At 35.5% G+C, this 19,360-nt stretch overlaps 1 protein-coding gene across 3 annotated transcripts in view; it reads left to right on the forward strand.

The window, feature by feature from the left end:
- COL21A1 (collagen type XXI alpha 1 chain) overlaps positions 1-13,643 on the forward strand; it is a 113,910-nt gene extending 100,267 nt beyond the window's left edge. For 2 of the 3 annotated variants that reach the window (XM_035322515.1, XM_035322517.1), the window contains exons 23-30: positions 3,455-3,490; positions 4,204-4,248; positions 6,386-6,418; positions 9,631-9,777; positions 9,872-9,926; positions 10,263-10,463; positions 12,269-12,346; positions 13,036-13,643. In XM_035322515.1, the coding sequence (XP_035178406.1) occupies positions 3,455-3,490; positions 4,204-4,248; positions 6,386-6,418; positions 9,631-9,777; positions 9,872-9,926; positions 10,263-10,463; positions 12,269-12,346; positions 13,036-13,223 (783 nt within the window). In that variant the 3' untranslated portion in view covers positions 13,224-13,643. Of the gene's footprint in view, positions 1-3,454; positions 3,491-4,203; positions 4,249-6,385; positions 6,419-9,630; positions 9,778-9,871; positions 9,954-9,987; positions 10,209-10,262; positions 10,464-12,268; positions 12,347-13,035 lie in introns of those variants that run through there. The other variant, XM_035322518.1, reaches the window with a different exon arrangement.
- The last annotated feature ends 5,717 nt before the right edge of the window (positions 13,644-19,360 follow it).

Here is a 19,360-nt window from a genome sequence, read left to right on the forward strand (position 1 = left end):
AAACTTTTTTATTTGACTGGAAGCTGGAAAGCCCATAGAATATTTCCAGTTTTAAATTACGTATAGAATCTCTTTTTGTAACTCTCAGAACTTAACGGAGTGTGAAATGAATCTCTTAAGGAAAAATCAGCTATGCATTGTCTGTGGAATTGGATTTAAGAACCTGAACATTAGTAGTAATTTAAAATCGTTACTTTTCATGTCCTGTGGATAACAAAGAACTTAACAAAGTTTTATTTTCTAAATGATGTTTTTTTTCAGGATGGCACCTTTCTTCTATGTAACTCAACCAAGAAAGAGAGAAATACCAGGAATTTACCCTTAACATATGCTATTAAGCAAATTGATGTGAAAGAAATACTCGATGTATATTTGAAACAGCTGGGAACAGCTGTTCTTGTGATCTTTAAAACATGATTTTGGGACATTTCAGGGTTGAAGACCTTTCTTGTGGTTTAAAATTGACTGAAGTCAAATTATTGACTCCATTGCTACAAATCAATTAATTCAAATTGTAACTGAAGCTCTTATTTGTATCCATTATATGTATAGTTTAAATTTTGATTAGGATTTCTTTATTCTGGACGCTTTAAAAGCAATAATGTGTGCCTTTAAAAATAAATGTTTAATTGCTCTGCAAGATAGTAAGCACTGTTATAACTCTCAGTATTTTGTTGTACTTTTAAGGGAGAACATGGCAGGCCAGCTAAAGATTTATTATTATTTTTAAGTTCTTAATTGACATATACAAATATAAGGCTTCTTTTAATATTACGCTGTTTTTTTGGAGCAGTGTAAGTGATCTGATATCATGTAACAGGCTTGTTTCCTTAAGGTATTATAACTAACAAGCTTTAGATGAAACCTTTCAGACTAGGTATTTATTCAAGCAACAAGCTGTCAAGGCTAAAAATGCTCCTGTATTTGCCATCAGTCCAAATTTAAAGTTTAAAAATTAATTTAAAATAATTTAGATAAATTAATAAATGAATTTAAAATTATATTTGAACAGGTTTAACAATAGCTTTACATTTTTATTCATCGAGGTTTTTGTTTTGTTTTGTTTTTTTAAATAAATGGAGTATGTTTAAGTGATGTATCTGACACATGTTTTGGAAGCCTTGTACTATTCCCTGGGAAATGCTGAAGACTCAACTAGGTTAAAGATTTCTCCATTACATATCTGAATTACAGATTTCAGAATAAACAGGAAGTCCTGTAAAATCAAAGGAAGTTCGGGTAAGGTGTCAGAAAGAAGTAAGCAGTTAGTCAAAAATAAAATGGAGATCCAACTCAGGATATTCTATGATTCTAAAAATGATAATGTGTGTGTAGCAGTACCAGAAATGTAGAGGAGCACCTTTTGAAGGATAATGACCTTCATATAAAGCCATTACAGAAACAGATTAATTGGATACATCACTATTGAAAGTTAGGGTGGAAGGTAAAGAAGCTTGTTTCCTCACTCATAAGGATGGTGCTATATTTAAAGCTTGATTTAAAATCACAAGTGGAGGTATTCCACTAGACTTTAGCTTCTAGTCCAGAAGGGCACAGGTTTCCTGTATGTCCAGTGTCATATATGCCAGGATGCATATGTGCAGTTGCATATGGATGTCTTAGATGAAAAATGTATGGGGATGTGTTAGGTTGCTTAGAGCACCTTTAATAACAGTGCTTATTTAAATGCTTATATTTAGACAACTGAAGCCAGTCCTTGGTCACTGCAGTAATGGAGGCTAGAGAATGATCCAAATTTAGGTGACATTATCTAAACCTGAGTTCCATTTTCCAAGACAAGAAGTAGAAAAATTAGTCTTCTGACAAGTTTTGAGGCAGTGATTTCCAGAACACATAAGGGCAAAGACTTCCTGGCTTAATTAAGTCTTTCAAAATGCACTTAAGTCCAAGAGTGACTGATGTTGAGCTAGTGTCATAAGAGTAGTTAAATTAGTTTCATTCTCAATATATGCTCAGTTTCAATATCTAAGGGTCATGGATCAAGACATTAACACTGATTTTAAGAAGGGAAATTTTGTTAAAATTTATGGAAGGTCTCTAAATTTTAAAGTGAAGATGGTAAATCTTGCAAAAGCTGTTATCATTTTATATGAAGATACAAGTCAGAATATGTTTTGTTGGTTAACTGGAGTTACGAGTCGGAAGTATGACAAAGTCTTGAATTATTCAGTGCAGTTTGAGCAATAAAAGTGAAGCCCTTCAGCTATAGCTCATTTTAAATCTTGAAGCGAAACCAAATATTTTACATTGAAGTACAATGCAACAACTGGCATAAATACATTCTTGTGGGATTTTCAGTTAGGAAAATATTTACCCTGGCCAAAATCTTCTCTATGCTACTGTTTAGCATTTAACTAAACATTCTCTCTTAAAAAGAATAAAAAAAAATGGCGTGGTTGGTTTTTATCAGAAAACTGGCAAAATAGACCCAAAAACTCCATCCCATTTTTTTTCATCTATTAAATGCAATTTTGCCTCCCCCTCCCCTGATCTGTCTTTTGTTTTATGAGTTGCTGCATTATCAGCCCAACATTTTGATTCACGTCTATTTAAATAGTCATTCTGATTTCAGAGGTCTCCCATAACTTTTAATTTTTCCTTTCAGTCATTGAAGAGAGAGAGGCACATTCTGGTATTACATACTTCCATTGTTAATTGGCATTAATAGTTTTCAAGAGCTGACTGATTCTCTCCATTGGCAATTAGGTGGTGGTCAGACAACTTGATAAACCTAGGTAACTGCATTTTATAGTGTCATCTGCACCATCTGCTTGCCAGTTACCCACATAAATGTTAACCTACTATAAACATTTCAATCAAACCCAAAAGGAGTGGGTGGAATTTAGTCTCTACAAAGTTTTGGTTAAATTCAAATATAATATTTTTTTTCTGATTAGGAAGAAAAACATTTTTTTCCCATGTCATATATAACTTCTGCAATCAATGGGTTTATAGTACATTACATAAATTATTTGTACTCTATTCTCTGTGGACAAAGGCAAGCACAGGGTTAAATTTCATTTGGTTAGCATCCAAATGAAATGTAACCCTTCAGAAGTACTGCCCTTCTGTCCCCTCTATGTCCTTTCCCCTCACATTGTCCTTTCCCTTCCCATTCAGTAGATGAGCTCCTGCTGGGTTTGCCATTTAACTTGGTATATGACTATCTAATTTTCTTTTTGACAGTTCTTTCTATGACAGAATCCCTTCTTATTATAACTTTCTGCATTTTTTTCGGTGTTTGTGTACATGGGGATAAATTTGTTTTCATTCTATATAAATAGAGGCTATTAGATGCTAATAGCCATTAGATGCTAGATCTAATAGAGGCTGTTAGATGCTTCCCTTGTATTTACTGCATTAAATTAAAACAGGCTACACATCTTTGAGATTACTCATGTTAAATGAAGATTTTTCTTCTAATATTTTACAGGGGGACAAAGGAAGCCAGGGTGAAAGTGGTATCCAGGTACATTAACTTTTTTTCTGGTCAAAATCGTCTGATAACACTTAATAAAAGTGCTAGTATTTAATAAGGATATATTAGTTTATAAGGATTTATTTTTTAAAAAAATTAAGCTCTACAAAAATTTTGCTTGAAGAAGAGTAACAGCACTGAGCCCTAAATCTTCAAACAAAACTATCCGGTATTTCCTGTATGAATTTCCAGCTGCATTTTCTGGGCTGAGCAGGCTGTGATGGCATTTGGTGCAGGCCTTGTGTGGCTCCAGCCATGATGCTGGCTTGGGCATGTTGGTTGTGTTGCTGACCTAGGGCACAGGGACAGCACTCACGGGGCATCCTGGGACAGGCTCTGTCCCTGCCTGCTCCAGTCACCATGGCACCACATAAATCCTTGTAATCAGTAATGCCACCTGGCCTCTGCCTATTATATTATAAGCAGTGGGATTTTCCTCCGTCTTACCTAGAAGTCATGGAAATACCTACAAGAAAAAGAGAGGATCCAGTTGCTACTCATATCCTAACATCTGTGTTTTCAGAGTCGAAGTTGTATCCATCTGTACTGGTTCTGCTCTGAGTTCTTGAAGAGTTGAGTTTTAGATTGATTGGGCCCAGTTTAAAATGATATTTTAGATCTTGTGTCTTTGTGATATTTTTGATAGTTTAATTATTTCTCCCAGATAAATATTTATTTTAAGAAAACATGCTTCTTTTCTGAAGGGACGAAAAGGAGAGAAAGGAAGACAAGGAAATCCAGGCTTACAGGTACTGTCAAAATGATGATCCTAGTTAAGACAGCTATGATTCATGATTGTTTCTTAAGATTGTTTTCATCAGCATAAGTTTTTTTTTTTTTTATTGTGTGAAATATATTTATGTAGAATATGATTACATATTTGTATGAATTACCTCTTAAACACCTTAAGGATTTTAAATATAACAAATACAACACATGTAGAGAAGATGTGCATAGGGAAGGACAAGAGGAAATGGACATGAAAACATGAAATGCAGCACAGGAAATTCCAACTTGATCAATGGGAAAAACATTTTGCTGCAAGGGTGGGTCAGACACTGGAACAGGCTGCTTACACAGGTTGTGGCAGAACCTGGCTGGACACAGCATTGAGCAGCCTGCTCTAGCTAGATCCACTCTGAAAAGGAGGTTGAAATCCTGGAGCCCATGTTTCTGTGGCTCAGGGATATTATATCTTGGGAAACAGACTGGAAGTTCATTTTCCTGTATTCTATGAAAGAGTTCATTATGGAAAATTTTCATTAAACTGTTACAAGTAATATAAAACAGATAACAGCACAAAGTGGCCTTTGCGAAAAATTGTAAGAGTGATGTTTGTGATGTTAAGATTTTGTGTGTACCATGATGCACTTTCACGTAGTTTATTACCCCCAATAGTATACTGAGAGTCATTATTGACATCTTCTGTGCACATAAATTACAGATGTTTCCTGTTTCAGCTGCAAATCAGTGAGATCCAGTTATTTCTCTTTTCTTTCAATTCTGAGCCAATGTATTCTGATTGTGTCATAGTTGGCTATCTTGTTATACCACAGAAAATAACCGTTAGCATTTATAAATACTTGTTAACTACATAAGCTATGTCATGTCTAAACAGAAAAGTATTTGTCAGAGGTACGTATCTAAAACTAGACTTGGAAGGAAGTCACAGTTGTTTTTTCAGAATTACGACATTGATACAGCTGTCTGTCTCGCCAGAAGGAGCTGATTCCAGTGGAGCATGGGCAGGAGGTCTAGATAGTATGTTAGCTTGGTTTTATCACTCTCAGGGGTATGTAGCTTGACAGGAGTCTAGTAATAAAGCTGAGCAAAATTTTTTAAAAATAAATAGTTTAAACTAAGAGACTAAGCGGCCAGTGACTGTTTTTAACCAGAAGTAATGTCATACTCTGACATTCTACAAATTGAACTTTCTAGGCTTTACCTTTACAAATAATAGACCCATTTCCATGGGTAATTTATTATTTTAATTATAAGGTGAAACAAAAAAACAAAAACCAACAACAACAACAAAAAACAACACTTTTTTCAGATAGAATGATACAGCTGAGTAGCTGTTGCTTGCTTTATTTTATTTTATTTTATTTTATTCTATTTTATTTTATTTTATTTGGAGAAAGCTGAAAAAATAATACAGGGCTAGTGTAAAATTGTTTCCCATGCTTATCTAGTTTGGCCAGCAACCAAAAATTCAGTCATTCAAATACTTTGGTAGACAGGACTAGGTCCTTCCAAAGTTTCTAAAGCCCTCAGGGCTCCTCCAAGATATAATACAGATTCCCTTGTCCATAAGAGTCCATCAGCAAAGTGAAAAAAAACTGTGGTAAGCTGCCAGCTTGTGGCATTTAATGATCAATAACACCATTGAACCATTTGGCAGAAAAGGCACCACAACCATTTGCCAACATGCAAAATCTGGCTTAGAAATTCAGTGTGTATTTCAGAGGCTCTGAGTTTGATTTCTCTCTTGTAATACAGTATGAAGCATGCACAAAATAGTTTCCTTTTGCTAGAGCACAAAACTGTGTTTCTTTTGTCCTTTGTAGAGTAAATAAGATTTTGTCTATATGTGCTACTTCTACACTAATAAAATACATGGTATATAATATGTATGATATAATCCCAATTTATCCTTTTGGTATATGTTATTAAAGTATTACTGAAGTGTTGGTTCACCATGATATACGTTTTTAACTCTTGTATACAATTTGTTTGTTTATACACATAGAAATCACAGAATCTTTAAAAATTAACATTTGTGATTATTGAAAGCAAAGGGGAAAAAGTGTATTTTTTAATTCCAAGTAACTTGGCTCAACTTGCTTCTTTTTTTTTTTTAATTTATTTTTTTATTAATCCCTGAAGGGAATAGAAGGATTGAGTGGAGAACAAGGAGAGGTATGTATTTTGTAATGACAGAATATTATAAAATTATTCTATTTGTTTCTGCAAATTGTGTTCTGTAAAACATTTATGTAAAACATATTTCCATACTCACATACCTAAGCAACAGAAGATAAATTATTTGAAAATATCAGAGAATAGAACAGAAATAAGTACTAGTTAAAAGACAACAGATAGCAAAATGCATATTTCATGAAATGCAAAATAAAATAAAAAAAAAATTAAGCCAAATATACCTTTAAGAGAATAAAAAAGTCAGAAAAGGAGCTGGCTGAAGTGGCTGAAGAAGGCAAATAGTAGTAGAAAAGAAAATCTAACTTCTGGAAAATTAGAAATTACAAAATACTGAGTCAAAATGATCCTTCTTTTTCAGTATTTTACCTTCAGCATCAGCCAGTGCAAAAATATGGAGCACAATACATAACGAAGATCCTTCCTCTTTTGTTGCTTCACTGATTTTGCCAGTCAACGAATTAGGGGCATTTAAGCTGTAGATCCAAACTGTTGCATTTAATGTCAGTCAGAAATTTGTCTAAAACCTTATGAACTGGGCTGATACCCTGACTACTTTTAGCTTCCCCAAAAGTCTGTGACAAGGGCTTCCACATCTGAACTATTTGTGCATTTTAAACTTGACCAGTGAGATTTCTTCGTGTGCCTTTATTTCAATAAAAGTAATGAAGAGGAATCGTGAAGCATATACAAAGATTTTATTTTTTTAGAGGATTCTGTCTTTGAGACTGACTCAGAAAAAGCAAGACAGACTTCTTTCTCTCTACTACCATGTTTACACAGGAAGGATTTCGCACTCAGCTTGAGGGGCATAAAGGAAAGCTCACTTGGACTTGTCTGGCAGAAACTAAATCTGTTGCTCTCTGGGTTAAAGTCCCGTCTCTTTTTCTTATCTAGTTCTTTTTGACTACTGTAGATTTATTTATGGTCAAACCTTTCAGTCTTTGTTTTGCACATTGTTTTGAGTGTTGGTATTTAAAAGATTAACTTTGTTAGTTGTTTTTGATTCATATTTAGTGAAATCAGGGTGCATGCTGTCTCGTTAATATCATCTTGCTCCAGCTTTACCTAGAGATGTCTTTGTTCAACCCTTTTTCATTAAAGTAATTGGATATATTCTTCAAAGCTCACGTGCAATCAAATATTTAAATTGTCCTATATGCTACTGTGGTTCTATGAAATGCTTAAAAATGCAGTTTTGCTTATAGATGCTTTACTGAATTGTAGCCAAAATTGCTAAGGTGTTACTTGTGCACCATTGAAGTAGCCTCTTTCAATGTTTTAAATCATGGTAAAAATCTGACAAATCCTTTCAATAATATTCTTACTGTACATTAAGATACAGTGAATTTGTGGTGTTTACTTATCAGACCTATAAAACTAGTTTATTTTCTGTTTTTATAAAATATTTTGTCATTTGTTATGGTCTGATATAATAAAAAGTTTTCTTCAGGCTGTAATTCTCAGCATTTACTAAGCTTTTTTCCTTTTCATTGATTTTCTTTGCCAATAGCAAGGGTCAATAAACAAGGCCACACATGAGATGTGGCTTAACATTACAAAACCATGATGCACTGCAGAAAATGTTCCCTCAGCAGTTTCATTTGCTTTTTGGCAGCTTTTTTCCAGTGACGTTTTTTCTACAATAGATGCAATTTTCACAATACTTCACTGGTTCTTAATGCTTTCTCGCCCTTTTAACATTTAATTCCAAATAAATCAACTTGCAAGTCAGATGTCGCTGTGTAAACATAACCCATAGCTGTAAAAGAAATTGAAATTAAAACAAACAACTTCTGTCTACATGAACAACATTACTTTCAGATCCTAACACGTACAGCTTCTGGTATAGCCACAGGCAGCTAAATGTGCTCCATATGTTTATCCCTGAGCCTTGCTGGCCCTGTGAGGGTATTTTTAAAATAGCTGTTAAGTGTAAAAACATTTGCAGTCGTGTATTAGAAATGAACAAATACAAATCTATCTGGTGATAACTAGAATATCAAATCTCTGTCACTATAATGTTCAAGTTGACAGTAACAAGAAAGTAAAATACAGCTACCCTGGAAAAAGACAGTTCTGAATTAGCGTATAACTTCTATAACGGGAGGAGGTCATAGACTGCTGTTCAATTCATGCTTGGCACCTTAGTGGTGGAGCATCTTTTCAAGAGTCTCTTAGACATTTTACTGACATCTGTCACATTTTTTTCTCATTTGTCTGGTTGTTAAGAAGAAAAGCTGCCCTCTTTCTTTAATGCTTTTTTTTTTTTTTTTTTTTTGGGGGGGGTATTATAAAACTAATGAAAGCAACCCTCCCCCCCCCAAAAAAAAAAAACAAAACAAAACACCAAACAAACCCTAAGAATGATTAAAATGCACATTAAAAAAATTGAAGGAAAAAACTCATCAGGGAGTAAAGACAGTTTACTAACTTTAATCTTGGGCATGTCCCAGATTACATTCTACTGAAGTTTTGTTGGCTTCAGCGTAGGGTAAGAGCTCCACAGGAGCTATTGCAGTAGGTAATCTCATGCACAGAAGAACCATTGCTTAGTTAAAGATAAATGCAGTATTATTTTAACATTTTCCAGTGAAGCGAATGGACTACAGCTATCAATCATACAGAGAGTAAATGAAGTTTAAAAAAATAAAAAGCACCACCAACAAAACAACAAAAAACCCTAACTGAAATCAAACTATTTTTCTTCTGTTTTATACGCTACAGACGTAGGGTAAAAGTCTTGATTGTTACAGTACATGGGAGGTTTGCCAAGAACTTCAATGGTGCCAGAATTTCACTTGTAATTTTTCCAGCCTCTAAGAAGGATGTTAATGTACTGTAATGAATTATTTGCTTTTTTCATGAGAAATTAACTAGGTATTTTCTTCTATATGTTAATAAAGAAGAGATTTTTGTTTTATATCAATTAGTAAGTCAAATAAGTCTCTTTAAGTTGGAAATTTAGGTCCTTGGTAAATTACTGTATCTGAAGCAGTTGTTAAAGAATCTGAAAACTTAATACATTTTAGTGAAATTGATCTAATTAGTGTCAATTTTCAATGACAACTTGATTATATGAATTTTATGAAGATTGTCAGTGAAGATTTTCTCAGAATGTGTTTGCTTGGTGCTACATAGCTTCTAAATGGCATGTAAAGATATGATTGGCTTTTCATTGGTTCTCATTCCAGAAAGGTGAGAAAGGAGATCCTGGCATTCGAGGCATCAATGGACAAAAGGGTGAATCTGGTATCCAGGGTTTGGTTGGACCTCCTGGTGTCAGAGGTCAGCCAGGAGACAGAGGGCCCCCAGGACCACCTGGATCAGATGGAAAACCTGTATGTATGGGACCTCATACTTGTCATTTTGAGTACCTTAGAACCCCAAACATGCATGCCCTCTGTTTTTATAACTCTTCTCTGTTCAATTTAGGCACGAGAATTTTCAGAAGAATTTATTCGACAGGTGTGTTCAGATGTACTGAGAAGTAAGTTTGAAAGGCTCTTTACTGCTCTTGTTTTAAAGTACTGTTTAAAGTATGGAAGAAGTTTCCTTGTTCAAAGTACTGAAGAAGTTTCCTTGTTATTATAAAGATGCTTTCTTGAAAGCAAGATCAATATGTTGTTCTGATTTATCACTGGTTATCATACAGCTGTAAAAACCATTTCCACACCACAGACTCCATACTTTAGCATCTTGTTTCCTAAAGGTACCATATTGCCTAAAGAGAGAAAGCTGGTTTTGTTTTAGTGTGTGGGTGGAAACGTTTTTATATTTTACTGTTACAACACTTTAAGCAATTTTTATGTTTGAATTCTCACAGCCCAGTTGCCTGCTATTCTTCAGAGTGGAAGGCTACAAAACTGCAACCACTGTCAGTCCCAAAGTGCTTCCCCAGGACTTCCAGGGCCACCAGGTCCGAGAGGCCCTGAAGGTCCAAGAGGATTTCCTGGTTTGCCAGGAAATGATGGTATTCCAGGTCTGACAGGTGTCCCGGGTCGCCCTGGGGCTCGTGGGACAAGAGGTAATGTGTGCATGTGTTGTAGTTTCACACAGCCATTCACTCCCCCTGCCAGTGGGATGGCAGAGATAATCAGGAGGAAAAAAAAAAAAAGTAAAAGCTTTTGGGTTGAGATAAAGACAGTTTAATAGGACAGAAAAGGAAGAGAAATAATAATCACGATGATGATGATAATAGAATGTACAAAGCAAGTGATGCACAATGCAGTTGCTCACCACCCGTTGACTAATGCCTAACCATCCTTGAGCAGCAGTTCCTCCCACCCCTGCCAGCCACCCCATTTTAATTGTTCCATGTGATGCCACATGGTGTGGGACATCCCTTTTGGTCAGCCTGGGCCAGCTGTCCTGAACGTGTCTCCTCCCAGCTCTTGGTGCACCCCCAGCCTCCTTGCTGGCTGTGCAGCACCAGGAACTGGCTCTGTATGAGCACTGCTCTGCAGCAACAAAAACATCAGTGTGTTACCAGCATTATTCCCATCCTAAATCCAAAACACAGCACCATACCAGCTACTAGGAGGAAAACTAACTCTATCCTAGCTGAAACCAGGACAGCATGTCACTATGCTAATGGCCTTTATGACTTTGTTTTCTGCTTCCAGTTTTGAATGAGGCTAGTGCAGTGGAGTAAGGGAATAGCTGGGTCTGTGTCACAAAGTGTAACTGAGGACGCGGTACAAAGGTTCCTTTGCTTTAGAAGTATGCATGTCAGAAGAAGAGAAAACACAAGAATGCAACTAGATAACTAGTGTTCAGTTCTGCTATACTTTCCTTTAATCTTTTTACAGATATCTTTGTTTCTGTTATAGTCTCCTGTAGATGTTTTAAACTGCATTTAGATTTTCTTTTTTCTTTTTTTTTTTTTTTTTTTTTTTTTCCTTTATTTTTTTAAAATTGCTTTTAATTTTTTTTTTTTTTTTTTTTTTTTTTTTTTTTTTAGTTCATGTATGTTTAGACATGAGCTTTGGTGTATTTTCCATGTTTACTAGTTTATTTTCTTCCAAATTTCTTTGTTTCAGCTATTTTAATATCTGATTATCTACTGTCTACTTACCTGTAGGCTGATTTTTAGTATATGAAACCTTTATACCCCTCTTACTTCCTGTTTTTTTCTCCTTTTTTCTTTTCAACTCATAAGGATTTTTATTGCTTTCTTTATGCTTTTTTTTGCCTTTTTTTTTTTTTTCCTGAAAATTCAGGTTTCTTTTTAATAATACTAGTGAAGCTAATGATTATACTTTTAGGTATCTCAGCCATACAAGCAGTCCAACTGATTTCTGTGGGTTTATTTACAGACTTAAAGTTAAATATAAAGTTAAATAAGAGAAAAATAGGTACCTATGTTTATGAAGCAGTTGAATTCATTGTGCTGTACTAGTGTAAGAGAGCATAGGTTTTGTCCCTCTCAGAGAGGAGTACTTTGGTAAAAATTTAATTCTGCAGTGCATTGTGGAAGATTGCCTATGTAGTGTGTATTCCACAGCAACTGCACTGAATACTTTACACTTTCTTCATGCAACTTCTTAAAAACTTTGCCAATGAAAAGGCAATACAGTTAAAAAATTCCTTAAATCCTCATCATCTATTCACTCAACTCATAGTGGCCATCTGCTTATTAAGTGCTAAATTGGTTCTTAATTTAGTGGAAATGAGGATAATCAAGAACTCAGGTACACCATACAAGTTACAAGGAAATGAATATTTACATCCCTTTTTTTAATTCAATAAATATTATCAAATGTTGGCTTTCTGATTGTTCTGATGAAAATATTAGTGTTCAAACATATACATGAATTTGCTAATCCACAGGGCTGCCAGGGAAAAATGGTGCAAAAGGCAATCAAGGAATTGGGGTTCCTGGGATCCAAGGCCCCCCGGGACCTCCAGGTGAGAGATGGCTTATTTGTGCAGATTCAGTGCATGCTATTTATTAAAAAAAAATAAAATAAAAAAAATATCCAAGTATCAATATAGTTAAGAAAAATGTGAACAGTTTTTGTACACCTTAATTACCATATATCTTTCATGGCTGGAGCCTATCTCATGCATGCCTTTTAAATTGTCATTGAACACATTATTTAATATAAGGCATGTCTTGTAGAGGTTGGTACCTGAGATTCCCTTTTCTAAACAGACATGTGACTTATAACCATTGCTTAGAGAAGGAAAGTATTCTTCCAACATGCAAAATTGAGTATTTGTAAGAGAGTTTAGAGCCTGATCCAAGGCTAGAGAAATAAATAAAAATCAGAGGGCTCTGATTCATGCCCCAGTAATTCCAGATTATGCTAAAGTATAAGCATACCAAAGCAGATTTTCATATTTCCTTTTAAAAGCTATTTTTACTTAAAGTACTCTCCGTGCTTTTTATATTTTTATTTTAAATCTTAATAAGATAACAGTTTTGCTATACACATATATAAGTAGTTTGTGACAAGAAGTGTCTTTTTCAGAAAATAAAACTTTCTTTGTCTTGGTACTTCAGCAAAGAGCATGGCTTCTGTGTGTCCATACTAGCTTCCATTTTAATAAAAATACTCTGTAATATATTTATTTCTTGCATGTGTGTCACTAAGGTCCAGAAGGTCCCCCGGGTATGAGTAAGGAAGGACGTCCTGGAGACCGTGGGCAGCCTGGTAAAGATGGAGACCGTGGCACACCGGGAATGCCAGGACCAGTCGGACCCCCTGGAATTTGTGACCCATCACTATGTTTTAGTGTAATTGTGGGGAGAGATCCCTTTAGAAAGGGTCCAAACTACTAATTTGTGATATAATAATTTAGAGGAATAGGAATGGTGCTTGTCTTTAATGGTCTTTCAAGTCTCAGGAAGGTGACCAGCAATAATCCCATAAACAGGAACAAAAGTACCTCTGACATTATAAACATTACAAATAAGGATCCCAAAGGTTATACAATCTTTTACAAAAGGAACTCCAATATTTTTTTTATAACTTGCATAAATTGAATCTCAAGTGTTTTTAAAGAGATCGTCAGTTTTAATAGGAAAAAAGTTAACTATAATATTTGGCATTTAGTATTTAAGTGTCCTGTCATAGTCCTGCTGCCACTGAAGTTCTTTGCAAAACGGCTGACGACTCCACTGGCAGCAGGATTAGGCCTTAAAAGGTATTGGTCAGGTGTAAATTACTGTGAAATTTTTCACATGCAGCCAACAGATACAGATGCAGCCAACAGGTACAGATACAGATATTTGATTTTGAAAGAATGTGGCTGGCTTTATCTTCATGTGTGTGTGAATTTCATTGGCTTGCGTACCTTTCATTTGTCATAGCTCCAAGTGTTGTGTGAGCAAAAGCATATATTTGATTTCTATAAATTTTATAAATTAAGAGAAATGGACTTGTTATAGAAATAGTGTCACCTATTCTGCCATGTAATTCCCTTTTTAAAACCAAGGTGAAATGCAAAGGTAGAACTCCTACTGATTCAAGAAGGGCCGAGGTTTTACCGAAGATGGTACTCCCAGCTACAAAAGGTCAAAAAGGTCCCATGCGGGTGATTCAGTTTATATGAAAATATTTAAAAATAAAAATGAATGGAATATTGGTATAGCTGGCTTATCGCTGTATTTTGACAAAAATAATAAAATGTTTGCACAACCCCATTGGAACAGTTCTGCATAATTATGGATTAAGTTAGGTACCCTTTGCTGTTTCTCCCCAAGGTCTGCAGCTGCCAAATTGTAGGTTTACAAGGAGAAAGGTCTAACTGCTGGATAACTAGCTGCAATGTTTGCTATGCTGTTTCCTTTTTCATTTTAAGCAAGCTATGTGTAACTTTATTTGTATGCTTTGCTAATAAGGTGTATTGCTTGCTTTTACATAAACAGCAAAGGCACAGTTCCATGAGAATTTGAAATCCTTTTCTTAAATTAAGGCCGAGTTGTACTGAGCTTATCCAATGCTTTATAAGTGGCTTTTTCTAACGTGTTGTTTTTCTGTTGTCCTACTATCAGATTGGTAATATGCTTGACATTCAAGGTCAAATAAAATTTTGTATAGAACCGGTGGTTTTGTCACCCCATTAGTCCTATTGGAAGGTTATTCCCAAACCATTCTGACTAAAGATCTTTTTGTACTTTCCAGGCTGCATCTATTAATAGCAATTTTATATAACTTTATTCTTATACTAGTATTATCTTTGGCTGGAGTAACTTTTTTTTTTTTTTTTTTTTGGCATCTTTTAGAAAGCCAGTGTTCCCTTTCAGCCTTTTTTGCTAGTTTCAAGGAGTAAAACTTAATTCTCTATCTGTTTGAAAAGCTCTCCACTGTAAGCTATACAACTGTCACGTAGGTCTTTTGTGTTTATGTAGTACTACCCAGATCTATGACCTCTGCTGTTTTTCTGCTTTTGTTTTTTCTAGCAGGTGAACTCCTACAGGATAAGGTAATTCTCATTGGAGGGGACCTCAACTTAAAGTAGCTGTGCTTATTAGTTTTTAAGTGCATGAGCTTGTGATTTGTAGCACTGTATTTCAGAGCTTTATGACTGTCCTAATTCCAAGCTAATCCCTCTTCTGTTCTGATCCTCCTTTGTTTTGTTCTGGTCTTCATTAGCATGCTTCTACTTGTTGTGTAAAGGTCAATAAGGAAAACAGTACCATCAATTAAAAAACAACAACAACAACAAAAATTCTTGAAGCAATCCAGTATTTACCTTTCCCAGTATTTCCCCTTGAATAGCTCCCATTTACTTTATCTCCTTGTTCATTGCATTGTTCCTTTAATTGGAAGCCTGTGTATTTTACCTTTGTGTCTATACTAATAAAAGAGTGACATTTACTTTTTTTTCTACTCCTTCTGGTATCTAAGATAGCTCATTCTGACCTAGCATATTTCTGTACATTGCTGCATAAAGAGTACAATCTCTTGCCTTTGTTACATCTTCAAAGCAAAATCTCATTTGGAGCTATTTCACTTTGTGTAATAAGATGCTTGATAAGAAAGACTGACTTTCAAAACTTAGTAATTAAGAGGCTTCACTGAATGTAAAAAAAAAGCCAGCTTAAATCCCTTGATCTGCAAAAGGAGATTTGAAACTGAATCCGTTTGATTGCCTTACCTGCTGAGCTGTTTAGCTTTGAGCTTCAGTATTGCTGTATCTTTGGTATTTTGCTCTAAATTTGAGTTTGCTGAAGTTCTCATTTTCCAAAGGAAATGCTAACTATCTAACCTGTTCCGGTGCCTTTTTCAAAGCCAGTAACAATGCAGGTTATTTAAATGAAGACAAACACTTTGAAAACATAATTCTATACAATCAAATAGCCAGAAACGATTACCAAGCATCCTGCATCCCAATGAGAGACATAAATTACAGCCTAGGTACCTGTGATTTAGACTATTGCGTCTTACAATTCTTACAGAATTTGTCTGGCTTGATAATCTACAATCCTTTAATTTTCTGACTTCATTTGATGTAAAGGAATTATAGAATAAAATGTAGATGTATTCAAGGTCATATCTTGATTGGATACTTTAGCTAATAATATGAATATTTTTTCCCAGGTCTTCAAATAATCCTGAAGTAAGAGGTTAAACAAGTGGTATAAATTTGAGTAGTATCAGATTAGTGATCCACAGGAGAGTCTTAGATACTGTTCATGCAAACTGTATGAGGTTCATGAGGGTGTTGATCTGCAATCAGAAGCTGTGAATAAAAAAATTTGCTGTGAAACATGTCACCACCTAACAACCAGATATCTGGAAACAGTTATGAGAAACTCTGAGAACTGACATTTACAGTCCTGGTGATAGTCTTTAAAACCGGAGCTTGGGCTAATTTTTAAGTTGAAGGCAAGATGCAAGAAGAACTTTGGGACTTTTTTTTGGTAGCATCTTACTCTGTGATATGGAGTTAAAAATATATACTCCCTGTTGGTGTCAGTAGAGGAACTACAATTCACTACAGTAATTTGAGTATGGCTTAAACTCATATCTGTGTGTATGTAAAATGGATTTAACATTTACCACTTTATTACAGTTATTAGTTGCTATTAACTCTTATATATTGTGGTATCTCCCTGGATGTAAAGATGCAGAATAGCAAAATATTAGTGTGGGAACTGGATTTCTTAATGAAAGCTTAGTCGTGTGCGGAGCTCAAAATTTTGCACCTCTGAGAATCATGAACTTCTTGGGGAAGTCTGCAGTAAGCACATATGGAGTGATGTGTCTCTGTATACATACACATAATTTAGTAGAAGACCAGATGTCACAGATGGCTTCCATGTGCATATTTATTTGGTGAGTGCATATATGTATGTGTTTTTGTATGGTGTATATATATGTATGTATGGTTCTCAGTTCCTCATTTAATTGAAAGATATTATAGTCTTCCAGTTAGGGGAAAAAAAAAAAAAAAAAGAATAAAGTCATAAAGTCTAATTGCTGTAACAGCTGAACTCTCACAGTCACTGCTGCTTCAGAACCAAGATGTCATTGTCAGATTCAGCTGTAGGCTGTATATTTCAAGGTTGGTTTGTCTCTTAGAGGAGGAGCTGAAAATTGTTAGCTGTGCATCTTTCAGAACTAGAGAATCTCATTTCTCAGAAAAATCAAGTTGCAATAAAATATTTCCTATCAGTGCATCTGACTGGCCTGGCAGTGAACACTGTCCAGATCTCTCTTTTATAGTTCACACAGATTGAATAAAAAACTTGTGGAAAGAGAGTAATATTTTCCTTTGCAGAGAATACATAGATGATAAAGCACATCTGAGGAATCCGTATTCAGCAACGACTGTAAACCATTGTAGGGACCATTACCTTCTGGGATGCTCTTGAAATGTTTAAAACTTGAATTAATACAAAAAATACTCATGGGCTATTATTTTCTGTTGATAGGCAAGATTTTCTCGTAGAGGATGTATCCTGGAGGATCTAAGTCCAATTTACACTGGGGAAATCATTACTATGAGATCAATGAGATTTTCTTTATAAGCATTTTCCCCCTCCCAGTAGTCACTGTATTTGCATAAAGTACTTTTTGGTAACAAAGAAATATTCTGGTGTATTGTATTGTGTTATTCTTTCCTTTCTTGGCAAAAGATGGAAGCATTAGAAGCTTTCCAGCAGCAGTGTCTGGCCACTAGGCTAGTTATCCAGAAGGTATATTGGCGGGCTGGAGGCTCCTTGGTTGTCTGCCATAGGCTTACAGAACTATGTAAGTGCTCCGTGTTGGTCATTTGACACTTTTTGACAGTTTCCTCTAGCCGCTGATAAAAGCACACAGCATTCTTCCACTTAAAGAAGAGGTAGGTGTGAATTCTTAAGAAGGTTTAGCCGTGTGACTGTTACAGCATCGTATGTCCATATCATCTGCAAAAAGTATCTTTCTCGTGTTGGAGCCTCGTAAATTCCAGAGCATGTTCCATTTGTTGTTTTCAGTTTTTCCTTTTGTAAAGCACGAAAAAAATTCATGGCATCTCTGTGACACATTGAAATCACTTATTAAATGTCACACACACACACAAAAAAGGAAACAATGCCTAGAAACTGTGTTTCAAATAAATAACTTTCTTGAAATGCTGAAAAATACAATATCTGAAAGCTTAAGAAGTTAAGGAAAACAAAAAAGAAGCTGTCTTGTAATTAGGTCATGGTTCTTTAAGGTGTGTGAAGCTCTTATTAATGTGCAAGTGAATGCTGCCTTTAATGTGGACAAGATCCTGAAGAAAAAATACTGGCATAAGCAGTAAAGTAGCCTGGATGTCAGATGAAGGAGAAGGAAAAGGTTATTCACTTTATTCCTCCATTCTAACATATTTTGAATGAATGGTGCTTCTTCCTGTCCCCTCAAAAAAAAAAAAAAAAGGAAATACGTTGTGAAAATAACACCTCCTGGATATGAAGTGACAGACCTCCCAGAGGTGAGAACTCAAGAAGACTCTGCCAATGCTGAGCACCAGGAATCTCTGGCCGCCGGCACCTAAGTTCTGGATGAGACTTCAAGAGGTCGTAAGACTTGTCCCACCCTGATATTATCTAACTTCTACTCTGGAAATTGGCAAGCAAATACTAGCACTCAATAGTGTATGTGTTATGAAACTTTAAAAAGATTTTTTATCTACGCAATAAGTCCTTTTATAGTTTCTTGGAAAAAAAAGATCCTAAACCTTGAACTGATGAAAAAGACTCCCGGCTTTGTGGGTTATGACAGGTTTTGTACTGAATACCTCAAGCCATCTGAACTGGGGAACTGGGTTAGTTTGCCTTCATGAAGAAGGGGCTGAACTGGCATTCAGAAAATCCTCCGTACTTTCTTTTCCCCCCTCTCTGTACCAGAGCTTCTGTTACACATGGGCACCCAGCAGGCGGCAGCCTTCTCAAGGGCAGTTCCTTCTTACCCAGGCTAACGGAGACACAAAGTTCAGCATTCATTTACACTGTGAGCAAGTCACTGCTAAATTTGAAACAAATAAATAACCCTTTTGTGAACACTGCTGTTTGTTGGGCACACCTGCCATATACCACCAGGAATATGTATGTACCTGTGTTCTGCTAGGAAGGCAGCTACGGGTGGTATCTGCAAAGTACCTATCTGCAAAAGTAAATAGCTATTGAAATGCTCCTTTAATGGCTTGGCATAGTAGATGATAAAGCAAGGAAAAAAAAATCACACACACACAAAAAAACACTTACTTGGTGAAGTCAACAAATACCTGTGCCTGCCAAAAGAAGGTAGATTTTATAATTCTTGCAATGGAAGTTGTTTTTTATCATATTTCCCCACAGTTACATCATTGTCTTAAGGATGCCTTCACATTATGTACACACTGGCAAAACCTTGAGAAACCTTAGAATAATGCATTTATACCAACTCACTAGTGAATCATTATGTTTTACTGGTTGAGAAGTTGACAGAATAGCCCTGACCACTT

The sequence above is a fragment of the Oxyura jamaicensis genome, chromosome 3, assembly GCF_011077185.1.
Source record: "Oxyura jamaicensis isolate SHBP4307 breed ruddy duck chromosome 3, BPBGC_Ojam_1.0, whole genome shotgun sequence".
Lineage (NCBI taxonomy): Eukaryota > Metazoa > Chordata > Aves > Anseriformes > Anatidae > Oxyura > Oxyura jamaicensis.